We start from the raw sequence: 12,435 nt of genomic DNA, 5'->3' as shown, positions 1-12,435 counted from the left end.
GAGCCCCGCGTCAGGCTCTGGGCTGATGGCTCAGAGCCTGGAGCCTGTTTCCGATTCTGTGTCTGCCCCTCGCCTGTTCATGCTCTGTCTCTCTCTCTGTCCCAAAAATAAATAAAACGTTGAAAAAAAATAAAAAAAAAAAGAATAAGAAGAAAAAAGTTTGGTTTTAACTTAGTTTATTCTTTCTCTGTTCTTCCTTTCTTTATGTAAACCTGAATTCCTTACCTATATAAATTTCCTTATTTTTGGAGAACATCGAATATTTCTTTCAAGGAAGGTCTATAGATGATAAATTCCCTCAGTTTTGTTTGTCTGATAAAGTCCAAATTCTTCTTTACTTTGGAAGGATAATTTTGCTACATACAGTATTCTAGTTTGTTGGGGTTTTTTTCCTTCAACACTTTAAATATTTCACACAACTTTCTTCTTGCTTGCATCGTTTGTGAAGAGAAGTCTCATGGAATTCTTACCCTTGTTGCTTTTTGTAAGGTGCTTTTTCCTCTGGCTTCTTTCAAAGTTTATTCTTTAAATAAATTTTTAAAAATATTTTTCCTGCTTGGTGTTTGCTAAACCTTCTGGATATGTGGTTTCGCGTCTAGTGTAAATTTTTGAAAATTCTCAGCCATTATTACTTGAACTTTTTTTTTGCTCCTCTTTTTTCTTTTCTTTTCTTTGTATTCTCATTAGGTATATATTCTACATTTTATAATTGTCCCACAGGGCTTAGATATTCTCTTTCAGTTTTTAAATTCCTTGTTTATCTTTACATTTTAGTTTAGGAACTCTCTATCGCCATATCTTCAACCTTACTGATTCTTTCTTTGAACTTGTATAGTCTACCAGTGAGCCTTTAATGCATTATTCATTTCTTTTACATTGTTTTTTATTTCTTGAATTTCCTTTTAAGTTTCTCTTAGTGCTTCCATTTCTCTGGTTATATTAATCATCTGTTTTTGCATATTGCCTACTTTTCCTTTAGATTCCTAAATATATTGGTCCTAAATATAATGAGCAATATATTGATCCTTAAATATATTTATCAGTTATTCCCTGATAATCCCAAAATCAATGTTGTATCTGAATCAGGTTCTGATGCTTGCTTTGTCTCTTTAGACTGTGGTGTTGGGCTTTGTTTTTGTTTTTGTTTTTGTTTCCGTGGCTCTGAGTCTTTGAGCTGTGATCTTTTAAAATACTTCTTAACCTTTTCTTTTTTTTCCCTTTATACTTTATTTATTTAGTTAATAATAAATTTATTTATTTAAATGCAAGTTAGTTCACACACTGTGTAGTAGAGTATGTAGAGTAGGAGTAGAACCCAGTGATTCATCCTTATTTATTTATTTATTTATTTATTTATTTATTTATTTATTTTTGAGAGAGAGTCAGAGTGCCAGCAGGGAAGGGGCAGGGAGAGAGGGACACACAGAATCCAAAGCAGCTGTCAGCACAAAGCGTGACACAGGTCTCGAACCCACAAAGTGCTAGATCATGACCTGAGCTAAAGTCTGACGCTTAACCGACTGAGCCACACAGGCGGCCCCATCCCTTTATACTTAAATGAGGCAGGAAAATTAAAGAGGAATAGAGTTGGCTAATTATTCTTTGCCAAGTGAGATAAGTCTTCTACAGTGGATATTAGGTCTTTCTTAGAATAAACTGAGACAATTCCAATATTTTCTTTTTCTCTCCCCGTACTCAAGATAGGAAGGATTTTTCTCCATTGTTTACCATGACAACCTACTGAGTGGATGTCCTGGATGTAACACCCAGGAAAGGTGGTGAACCTCTTTTGTCTGGGCCTCCAGTAGTTTTTAACTCCCCAGCTTGTCTGCACTCAGCATCAAACTGTTTGTCAAAATTATCATTTAAGTCTTTCTACCAGTTCCTGGCTTCAGTGGTTTCTGCTTCAGATAATCTGATCTTGGCTGTGATTCTTTGTACTTGCGTATCTGTCCAGATTTGGAGAGTTCTTTGTCCTCTGACCTCAATTCTCTGATGAATCTAGGAAAAAGGTTTTGCTTTATGGTTGTTCAGATTTTGTCTTTTGTGTGTGTGTGTGTGAAGATTGATGACTTACAAGCTCTATACATGTTGGAGTTTAAAAAAATTTTTTAAGATTCCATCTTGATAAATTGGTAAAATTTTTGAGTGTATTTTCCAGGTTCTGTAAGAGTTTGAGAATGTGGGTTTTGATCACCTGTTCCACTGGAAACAGGACAGGGAAAAGGTGGGCCATAAATTGAATGGAACCTGCAGAGACACAGACCAACCTGTACCCTCTCCTTTCTGGGTGAACTGGGACCTTCCATCCCAGGAAACTGGTTGGAGGATCTACTTTATACACAGGGAAATCCAACCAACTCCCAGAGCACAGCTGGGAAGACTGAGGCTCCATCCCAGGAAATTCAGTTTCTTCTACATTTATAAAAATGCATTTTCAGATGTTTTTCCAAGTCACAGAAGTATTCCTTACAGAAAAGAGAAAGGAAGGGAAGGGAGGAAAGGAGGAGGGGAAGGAAAGGGAAAGGGGGAAGGGAGGTGACAGAGTGTTTATAGGGTGCATTGTTTGAGCTGGGGCTGGAATGAACCTACCTGAATCACCTTCTGTTGCTGTGCTGCTATGTTTTTTCTCTAGTCTTGGGTCCCCTAATCTGTCCACCCTCTTCTTTCCAACTTTTAGAGCTTTTCTATGTTTACCTCTTGCATTGTTTCCAGAGTTTATAGTTGTACTTAGAAGAAGCAAGGAATAAATGAGTCTGTGTCATTTTGTGTAGATTGGAAGGTCAGTTTGGCTCATTTTTATACCTTCCATGTTTCTATATAGCCTATAGAACATTCTGGTTTACCATTATGAATACTTTCTTTGGCTGCTAATTCTGACATTTGTGCCAGTCCGTTCAGTTTTAATTCATTGATTAGTTTATTCATTATGGATTTCTTTCCTCAGCATATTTTCATGGTAGGTTATTTTTTATTGGTGTCAGAAATTATAAATTTTACCTTTCTGTGTGCTGCAGATTGTTCTTTTAATAGTTTGACTCTTTCACTTCTCACTTTTAAGATTGGTTGGTCAGAACCAGAGCAGTGTTCAGTGTGGGGCTGATGATTCCCCACTCCTGAGGTAAGGCCCTTCTGTGTGGTTGACCCATGAATGTGCTCCATGAATGTTTAGATTTTCCAATATGACTCTTAGAACAGACTTGATTCCTGGCCCTTTGTGAGTACTAATCACTGTTAACACTCATTGTTTCAAGTACCTTTGCCCTAGATATTCTTTCCTTATGCATGTGCCAATCAGTACTCACGGATGCCCTGCTGCAGATCTCAGGAATTCTTTTTGTGTGCAGCTCTCTGCTATGGTTTTCTGTCCTGTGAACTACAGCCACTGTGCTAAGGACGCCTTGGTCTGTTTCCTCATCTTAGGGGATCACCAGGCTTCTGGTTTCCCTTCTCTATGCCACAGGAAACTCTCCCAAGGCAGTAAGCTAGGGCAATAAGTGGACTCACTTTGCTTATTCCAAACCTTTCAGGAATTACACTCTGTCCTGATGTTCACTGTCTTAAAAACTATTGCTTCACATATTTTCAATTATTCTTTGCGGTTTGTTTTTCTGTCCGTAGATGTTAGGAAAGGTAGATCTGCTCCATTACTCTATTTTGTCCAGAAACTAATAGACTTCTCGACGTTTGCCTTTAAAACTTCTATTCTTTATTTGTTACTAGCATGTGAACAGATAGTGGATTTGAAATATCTATATTTTATTCAGCAATGTTGCTAAATTTACATTTCATTTCTGGTTGGTTTAGTCTCCTAGATTTTCTGTGTGCATTAGTGTATCCCCTGAGAGCAAAAAAGATTGATTGTTTTCAGTCTTGATGCATCATAATACTTTTCTGGACTTATTTCACTGGATTAAGTGAATAACCAATAGAAGGTAAAAAAGAAGTGATGGGAATAGATAGACATACCATGTTTCACATACATTTTGGTTTCTTCTTGCGAGTTGGTATTATTTTTGTTTTTATCTGGTATTATTTTTTTTTATTTTTAATCGGTATTTCTTGTAATGTGAATCTGCTGGTGACAAATGAGCTTTATTTATTTTCATTTTTTCTCCATTGAGGGATATTTTTACATGTGTAGCATTTTATATGGGCAGTTACTTTTTTTTCCTTCAGTATTTTACATATCTCATTTTATTGTCTTCTTATGTCTGTTGCTTGGTAGGTAATGTCATCCGTCTTTAATACTGTTATTTTCTTTAATAATGTGATGTCCCCTCCCCATTAGTTTCTTTTAACATTTGTAGGGAGGAAGGCATGCAAAATGAGATTGATATTTTAAAATGTTGACTTTTTCATTATGCACATGCCGGATTGTTCATATTTAGCTTATTTTCAGCCTTCTTATCCCCTTCCACCGATGTGGTTCTTATTCCTCAATTTAGAACATGTTTTAGAAGAATGACCTTTTTCCTGTCACTTTGGTGCTTAGATATATAAAAAAGCAGGGTTGCAGTAAGAAATTTATGGTGTGGGGATAACGCATCAATTATTACAGTAACAACAACAACTTCTGTTGCAAAATGTGTCCCAAATAAACAAATTATTCTATGATAAAATTTCCAAAAATGGTCTTAGGAAAGGTAAATCAGAAAGAGAAAGCTCTGCAGAGGAATGGAAAAATACCAGGTTTTGCTCAATTTTATAATCATTTCGCTTAATACTGAATTTAAGTATTTATAAGGCATGTAATAAATATTTGCTTAATGAATAACTTTCCCATGATTATACAACAATATGGATTGCAATTTTTAGGCATAACATTAGGTAATCACTTTATAAATATTTTTGGACTCCATAAATTAATTTAACATAAGGTAAACTCTCCATAAATGTTTCTGTACTGGATGAATTAATTATCAACTTGGGACAAGAATCCTGGCTTCTTCTCTTCTTGTGTCATGCTCAGTTGATGACCTTGAATTTTAATTTTGTTAGTGATCTATGCCATAGGTGTTAGCCCTGAGGTTGACTCAGTATTACCTTGTGATTTTTTTTTAAACTCCTGACTAATCCTTGCAAAAAACTAATGCGAGAAACAGACTTCATGGCTTAACTTGTGCTCTGCTAAGACACTCAGTCAAATTTATTGTGCTAGGATGATTATGGTGTCACAAGGTGAAAGAACTTCTGCCAGCATTTTAAATTGTTTGCTATTCTGTCAGACTATGTGATGGGATATATTGTGTGTGAGTTGTGTTTCAGATACAGTGTGTAATTGTTAAACCAGTTGCTACTGTCACTGTTAATGTTGGAACCGAATGTAAGGTCACTGTTGCTGAAGTGGCGATATTACTTGAGAGAATTTGTCATTTCCCTTTGTCCTACTACTTAGCCTTCAGTATATATGGAGTGGATTAAATTATTCCTATACAAGGTTGTGACAAGAATATCATGGGGTGCAAAACTCTGTGCTTTGGACTGACTTTGATTCTCTTTGCTTATTATATTTATACACCGTTACCAGAAAACATTGAAGAACCTTGGAAAGTAGGGGTCATCGATGCTCTTATAAAAACTACTTCTCTTACGGTAATTTTTTCCCCGCCGGGGGACTGGGATACCTTGTTATGAGTACATATAAACTTTCTTTCAATTAGTATTTTGAAAGAGACTTTGGTTTTCTTTTAGAACAAATTAGCAAAATAATATTAATTAATTTAATTATTAACAAGCCAATTTAATCTCTAATACAAAGCAGAGGGAGATAAAATTGTTGCTGATAAGAGTCTATATCTAAAGATAAATCCATCATATGTTTTGATAAGAATAAAAGAAATGGTATCGTCTAAGTGGAAAATCTGGGGGGTTATTAAATCATTGGATTATATTTGACATTTCTGAGGGAACCTGAACCTCGTCTCATTCATTCTCTTAAAACTTACATGTCTATATTGATTATGTTTATATTTTGATGTATATTTTGTACCTTTACTATTTTAATGTCTTTTTCTTTCTTAGTGGTTATCAAACTTTTTGGTCACAGAACTCTATAAGTTATTAAGGACCCTAAAGAGCTTTTTTATATTTATAATATTTATCAATATTTACTGAATTAGAAACTGGCCTCATTAAAAATTGTCTTAATGATGATGGTGATAATAATAAGCTCATTAAAGGTTAACATAGATAATAATTTTATTAAAGTTGAATATATTTTTAACACAAGAAAATTAGTTATGATAGTGACATTGTCTTCTATTTTTGCAAATCTTTTTAATATCTCTTTATGAAATATAACTGGATTATTGTATATGCTCTTGCATTTAGTCTGTTGCAACATCACATGTCTTGTAGCCTCTGGGGGAACCAGAGAACCACAGGGATTCTAAGACCACACCTTGAAAACCATTTCTTTTGTCTACCCTTCATCCTCAGGTGCTGGATTTTGGATTTTTTTGTGACAGTGACAGAATTTGAACTCAAATCTACCTCATTAAAAATATTTTCTCCCCTGTCAAAACATGCTGCTCTTCCTGAGGCCTATGAATGATGGTGACAATAGGAAGTTTTAGGGGAAATGCTTCAACAGGCAGTAAATGATGAGAGGAGAGTAGTGCATGGTGTATGGAAGAGGCCGCCTAGTGTGCTACACAGAAGAGATGAGAGATCTGTCACCCTAGGTAGCTTGAGATGTCTACTGCTCAAAATCCAAAGTATGCTGAGTCACCCCTGGCCCCATTTTTTCCCTCTTTATTGCTAATGCTTCACCTTTTCATTCACTGGATAATAGATGAGCAAGTGCCAGCCCTATAGAGAAACCATAATGTTATCTTCTCGAATAGCTCATATATCCTTAAACTTCAGAATAAACCAAAGCTTATTTCCTCATCAGTGTTAGCACATTCTGAAAGTATGCAGCTATAGAATTCAACTGTTGCTTTATCAGGTGCAAAATAGAATTAAGACATTACACATCTAAAATAGAATTGACTACAAGTAGCTTACATACAAACATATGAATTAATTATACTAATAATTTATCAGCTTCTGCTTGTTAAAGGGATAACCATTTTGTCCCTGTCATTTCTGAATTATAGTAACTCCAGGGATTCCCGGAGAGAGTTTTAATTTTTTTAAATATATGCCAGGAAGGCAAACCTCACAGTTCTTGATACAATGGTGTGGAATAAGTATAAGACTATGCAGTTACATATTCAAATTAGAGACAGCCAAAAGTAGAAGAAAGAGTATGAGCATTAAAGACAATCAGATTTTAAAGAGTCTACTTAATGCTTTTGTGGCTCAGTTTCCTCCTTTGCAAAATAAGAAATGTAAACAACATGTTGCAATTTTTCTAGAACAATAAAGGGATGTGTGTTTTAAACATTGCTTAGTGATGTCTAAATGGTGGCTGGTTATTGTTCAGTAAAGAGCTAGTCAGCATCTACTCATTGGAGCTGTGAGAGATGAAGAGCCAAAACTCTATAAAATTTAGATTTAAAGTGACATATTTACTAAGTTGAAAAGCTCTTCACTGTAATTATTTTCAACTAGCAGTGAAAATATTTAAGAATATTTTCAATATAAATTAATAGTGAAGAAAGCTAAAATGTGTTGACCATTTGCAATGTACCCTGACCAACTTTAATCTCCTGAAAAGTATTACCTAACTTTTACAACTGCACTTTGAAGAAGTCACTATTATTATCCTCATTTTAAAGACGAGGAAAATGAGGCACAGGGAATAAGTAAGCCAGCCAAAGACCTACAGTTGATAATTTGTGGAATTGGGAATCAAACCAGACAGTCTTGATTCAGACTCTTTTTTGTTTTCTCTTGCCAAATTTTACATTTAATTTTAACTTTGTGTATAGTAAAATTTGTTCTTTTGGTTATACGGTTTTATGAGGTTTAAGTTGTGTATAGATTCAAGTAACAACCACAACAATCAAGATGAAGGAATATAATCCTTTGAAATCACCTTTGTGCTGCTCCTTCCAGTAAAGCTTCCCCATCCTAAACACCTGGTCATCACTGCTCCCTGTATGTCCTTGTACATTGCCATTTCCGTGGTGTCATATAAATGGATTCATACTGCACGTGGTCTTCTGAGTCTGGCTTAACACATTTTATCTAGTAAAATGCATTTGAGAGTAATCCATGTTGTTGAGAGTATCAAAAGTTAAATCCTTTTTAAAGCTGTGTAATATTCCATTATTTGAATGTGTCACAGTTTGTCCACAATGAATAGTTGAAGGATATTTGGGTTGTTTCCACTGTGGAGTGGATACAAATAAAGTTAGTGATAATTCATAGAGAGGCTTTGTGTGAACCAAAATTCCAATCTCTATTGGGTAAATACCTAGAACTGGATATACTGTGTGTTATTATACAGTGTGTGTTTAACTTTATATAAAACTACTGAATTGTTTTCCAAAAATCCTGTCTCATCTTCCATTCACATCAGCAGTATATGGTAGTTCTAGCAGTTCTACCTCTTGATCATCACTTAGTATTTTCTATTTTGCATTAAAAACCATTCTAATTAACGTAACCTCATTGATATCCATTTGCATGCCCTTAGTTCCTAAAGATGTGTATCTTCTCATGTACTTATTTGCTGTTTCATGTTTTTGGGAGGTGATGTGTATGTATGTTCAAACCTCTTCTTTGTTTCAAGAAAATTGGTTCTTTGTTTTGTTTTTGTCAAATGCTGAGCATTGTCCTATTCTGGACACAAGACATTTGGCAGGTATTTGATTTGCAAACATTTTTTCTTAGTCTGTTTCTTCCCTTTTAATTGTCTTAAGTTACACAACAAAAGCCTTGGATTTTGTTGAAGTCCAATTTATCTTTTTTTTTTTTAATTTAGTATTATCTTTTGGTATTGTGTCTAAGAACTTTTGCCTAACCTAACCTAAGATCACAAAGATTTTCTTCTATGTTGTCTTCTAAAAGGTTTGTTGTTTTACATTTTACATTTAAGTATTAGGCCCATTGTTAGTTAATTTCTGTATTAGGTGTGAGGAACAGGTCAAGGTACATTCTTTTCGCATATGGATATGTCTAATTGTTCCAATTTGTTGAAACATCTTCTTTTCTTCGTTAAATTGTCTTATACAGTATGTCAAAAATAAATTGGACAAATTGGTTTATTTCTGGACTGACATTAATCTCCTCCCTGGATCTGTGAGTCCAGCATTTCCTGATACTGTATTGACTGTATTGACTATCATAGCTTGTTAGTAATCTTGAAACCAGGTTGTATGAGTCTTCCAGCTTTGTTCTTCTTTTTCAAAATCTCTTTGGCTGTTATAATTCATCTTTCTTTCCATGAAAATTTAAATTTATCATATTGGTGACCAAAAATTCTGATGAGATTTCGACTGGGATTAGGTTCACTCTATAAATCAATTCAGAAGGAATTGACATTTTAATATTAAGTCTTCTGACAGTTAACTTAATTCTCAATTTAATTAGGACTTTGATTTCTTCCATCATTGTTCTATGCTTTTCAGCATATGAATACTCGATGTATTTTGTTTTATTTATAACTAAGAATTTTAAATTTTGGTACTGTTGCAACTGGTATTTTTAAATTTTGATTTCTATTCATTGCTAAATTTGAAATAAAATTGTTTATATTGACTTTGTATCCTATGGTTTAGCTAAACCTGCTTATTCATTTTGAGGTTTTTTATAGATCCCGTAATATTTTCTACTTAGATATTCATGTTTACTGAAAGCAGAGAGAGACTGTTTTTCCTTTCTTTCTGATATGTATAACCTTTTCTTCCTCTGCTTTATCGCACTGAATAGGACTTCCAGAATTAGGTTGGATGGAAAGCAAACATTCTTTTATCCAGCTTTTAGAAAAAAAGTATTCAGTCTTTCACCATTTTTAAAAAAATTTTAAATGTTTGTTTATTTTTGAGAGAGAGAAAAAGCAGAGTGTGAGTAGGGGAAGGGAGGGGCAGAGAGAAGGAGACCCAGAACTGGAAGCAGGCTCCAGGATCTGAGCTGTCAGTACAGAGCCTGATGAGGGGCTTGAACTCACAAACTGTCATGACCTGAGCCAAAGTCGGACACTCAACCTACTGAGCCACCCAGGTGCCCCGGTCTTTCACCATTAAATAAGATCTTGTTTTATTTTTTGTAGCTGCTTTTTACATTAAGGAAGTTCCTTTTTATGGTAAGTTTGCAGAGAATTTTTACCATGAAAAGATACTGAGTTTGGCCAAATTCTTTTTCTTCATCTGTTAAGATGATATATAGCTTTTCTCCTTTCTCAGTGTCATGGATAACATTGATTTTCAAATATTGTACTTATCTTGCTTCCTTGAGATAAAACTCAGTGGATTGTGATACATTATCTTCTTTTTATACTGTTAGATTTAATTTAAAATTTTGTTGAGAATTTTTGCTTCTATATTGTTCTGTAGTTTTTCTTGTACTATATTTCTGATTTAGGTAACAAGGTAATGGCAACCCAATGAAATGAGTTGGAAAGCATTCTTTTGTGTTTTATTTTCCAGTAGCTATTGTGTAAGATTGGTTTTTCCCCTGAATATTTAGTATAATTTGCCAGTGAAACAAACTGGGCCTTAAGTTTTATTTTTGTAAAATTTTCTTTTTTTTTTTTTTTTTAATTTTTTTTTCAATGTTTTTATTTATTTTTGGGACAGAGAGAGACAGAGCATGAATGGGGGAGGGGCAGAGAGAGAGGGAGACACAGAATCGGAAACAGGCTCCAGGCTCCGAGCCATCAGCCCAGAGCCTCACACGGGCTCGAACTCACGGACCGCGAGATCGTGACCTGGCTGAAGTTGGACGCTTAACCGACTGCGCCACCCAGGCGCCCCTATTTTTGTAAAATTTTCAATGCCAAATTCAATTTTTAAAATAGTTATAGACTATTCAAATTATCTATTTCTTTTTTATAAGTTGTGGAAGATTGTGTCCTTTCAGAAATTTGTAGATTTCTCAAGTTGTAAAGTTTATGAGCATAAAATCCTTTTTAAAAGTATTTCTTTATTATCTTTTTTATGTCTATAAGATCTGTAGTGATATCCCTTCCTTCAATATTCATTTTGGTAATTTGGGTCTTCTCTATTTTTTTAGTCAGTCTACATATAAAATTGATTAATTTTATTCTCTGAAAAGAATTAGCTTTTGTGTCACTATTTTTGTATTTTTTGATACGTTTTCATTTCATTGAACTCTGCTCCCCTTATATTTATTATTTCTATCTTTTGATTTCTTTAGTTTTCTTTTGATACATTTTTTTCTAGCTTATAAGAGAGGAGCTTTAACTCTTGATTTGAGACTTAATTTCTAGTATGATAATTTAATTTAATAAATTTTCCTCCAACCAGTTCTTTAGCTACATGCCACAAATTTGAGCATGTTTTATTTTTATTTTATTCAAATAAAAATATTTTTTAATTTCCCCAGAGAATTTATGACACCTGAGGTTTTTTTTTTACACTGAAAACCATAAAACATGGATGAGACAAATTGAAGACACAAATAAATAAAAAGATATGCCATGTTAATGGATCAGAAAATTAGCATTGTTAAAGTCTCCATACCACACAAGGCAATATACAGATTCAATGCAATCCTGATCAAAATTCCAATGAAATTGGTTACAGAGATAGAAGAAACAATTCTAAAGTTCATTGAACCACAAAAGGTCCTGAATAGTCAAAGCAATCTTGGGAAGGAAGAATGGAGCTGGAGGCATCATAGTACTCAATTTCAAACTGTATTACAAAGTTATAGCAATAAAAACAATATGGCATTGGCATAAAAAGACACATAAACCAAAGGAACAGAATAGAAAGTCCAGAAATAAACTAAAGCATGTATAGTCTATTAATTTTTGATAAAGGCACCAAGAATACACAATGGAAAAAGGGTAATCTCTTCAATAAATAGTGTTGAGAAAACTGGATATTCATATGCAAAAAAAAAAAACTGGACTCTAGTTTTATACCATACACAAAAATCCATTTAAAATGATGAAAGACTTCAGATTTTAATCTGAAACCATAAAAAATCCTGGAAGAAAACATAAGGCAAAAGCTCCTTGACATTGGCACTGGCAATGACATTTTGACATGACACCAAAAGTGCAAGTAACAAAAAGCAAAAATAGACAAGTGGCATTACATCAAACTAAAAAGTCTCTGCACAGCGAAAGAAACAAGATGAAAATGCGATCTGCAGAATGGGAAAAAATATTTGCAGACTACATTTCTGATAAGAGCTAACATCTAAAATATGTAAGGAGCTCATACAACTCAATAGCAATTTTTTTAATTTTAAAAATAGGAAAATAGCCAGAATAAACATCCCCCCCCCCCAGAGAAGACATATAAATGGCCAACAGGTATATGAAAAGGTGCTTGAGATCACTAATCATTG

The 12,435-nt window shown here is 34.1% G+C and overlaps 1 protein-coding gene across 2 annotated transcripts in view; it reads left to right on the top strand.

The window, feature by feature from the left end:
• LOC101092136 (arylacetamide deacetylase-like 2) overlaps positions 1-12,435 on the top strand; it is a 182,475-nt gene that overhangs the window by 157,541 nt on the left and 12,499 nt on the right. The window contains exon 1 of one of the 2 annotated variants that reach the window (XM_003991994.4): positions 5,372-5,595. The exons of the other annotated variant lie outside the window; for it this stretch is intronic. Coding sequence (XP_003992043.1) covers positions 5,458-5,595 — 138 coding nt within the window. The 5' untranslated portion in view covers positions 5,372-5,457. Of the gene's footprint in view, positions 1-5,371; positions 5,596-12,435 lie in introns of those variants that run through there. 2 annotated transcript variants of the gene reach the window in all.

This window comes from Felis catus, chromosome C2 (genome assembly GCF_018350175.1).
Source record: "Felis catus isolate Fca126 chromosome C2, F.catus_Fca126_mat1.0, whole genome shotgun sequence".
Taxonomy (NCBI): Eukaryota; Metazoa; Chordata; class Mammalia; order Carnivora; family Felidae; genus Felis; species Felis catus.
Note: the sequence above shows the minus strand (reverse complement) of the source record. Positions and strands in the feature narration are given on the sequence as shown.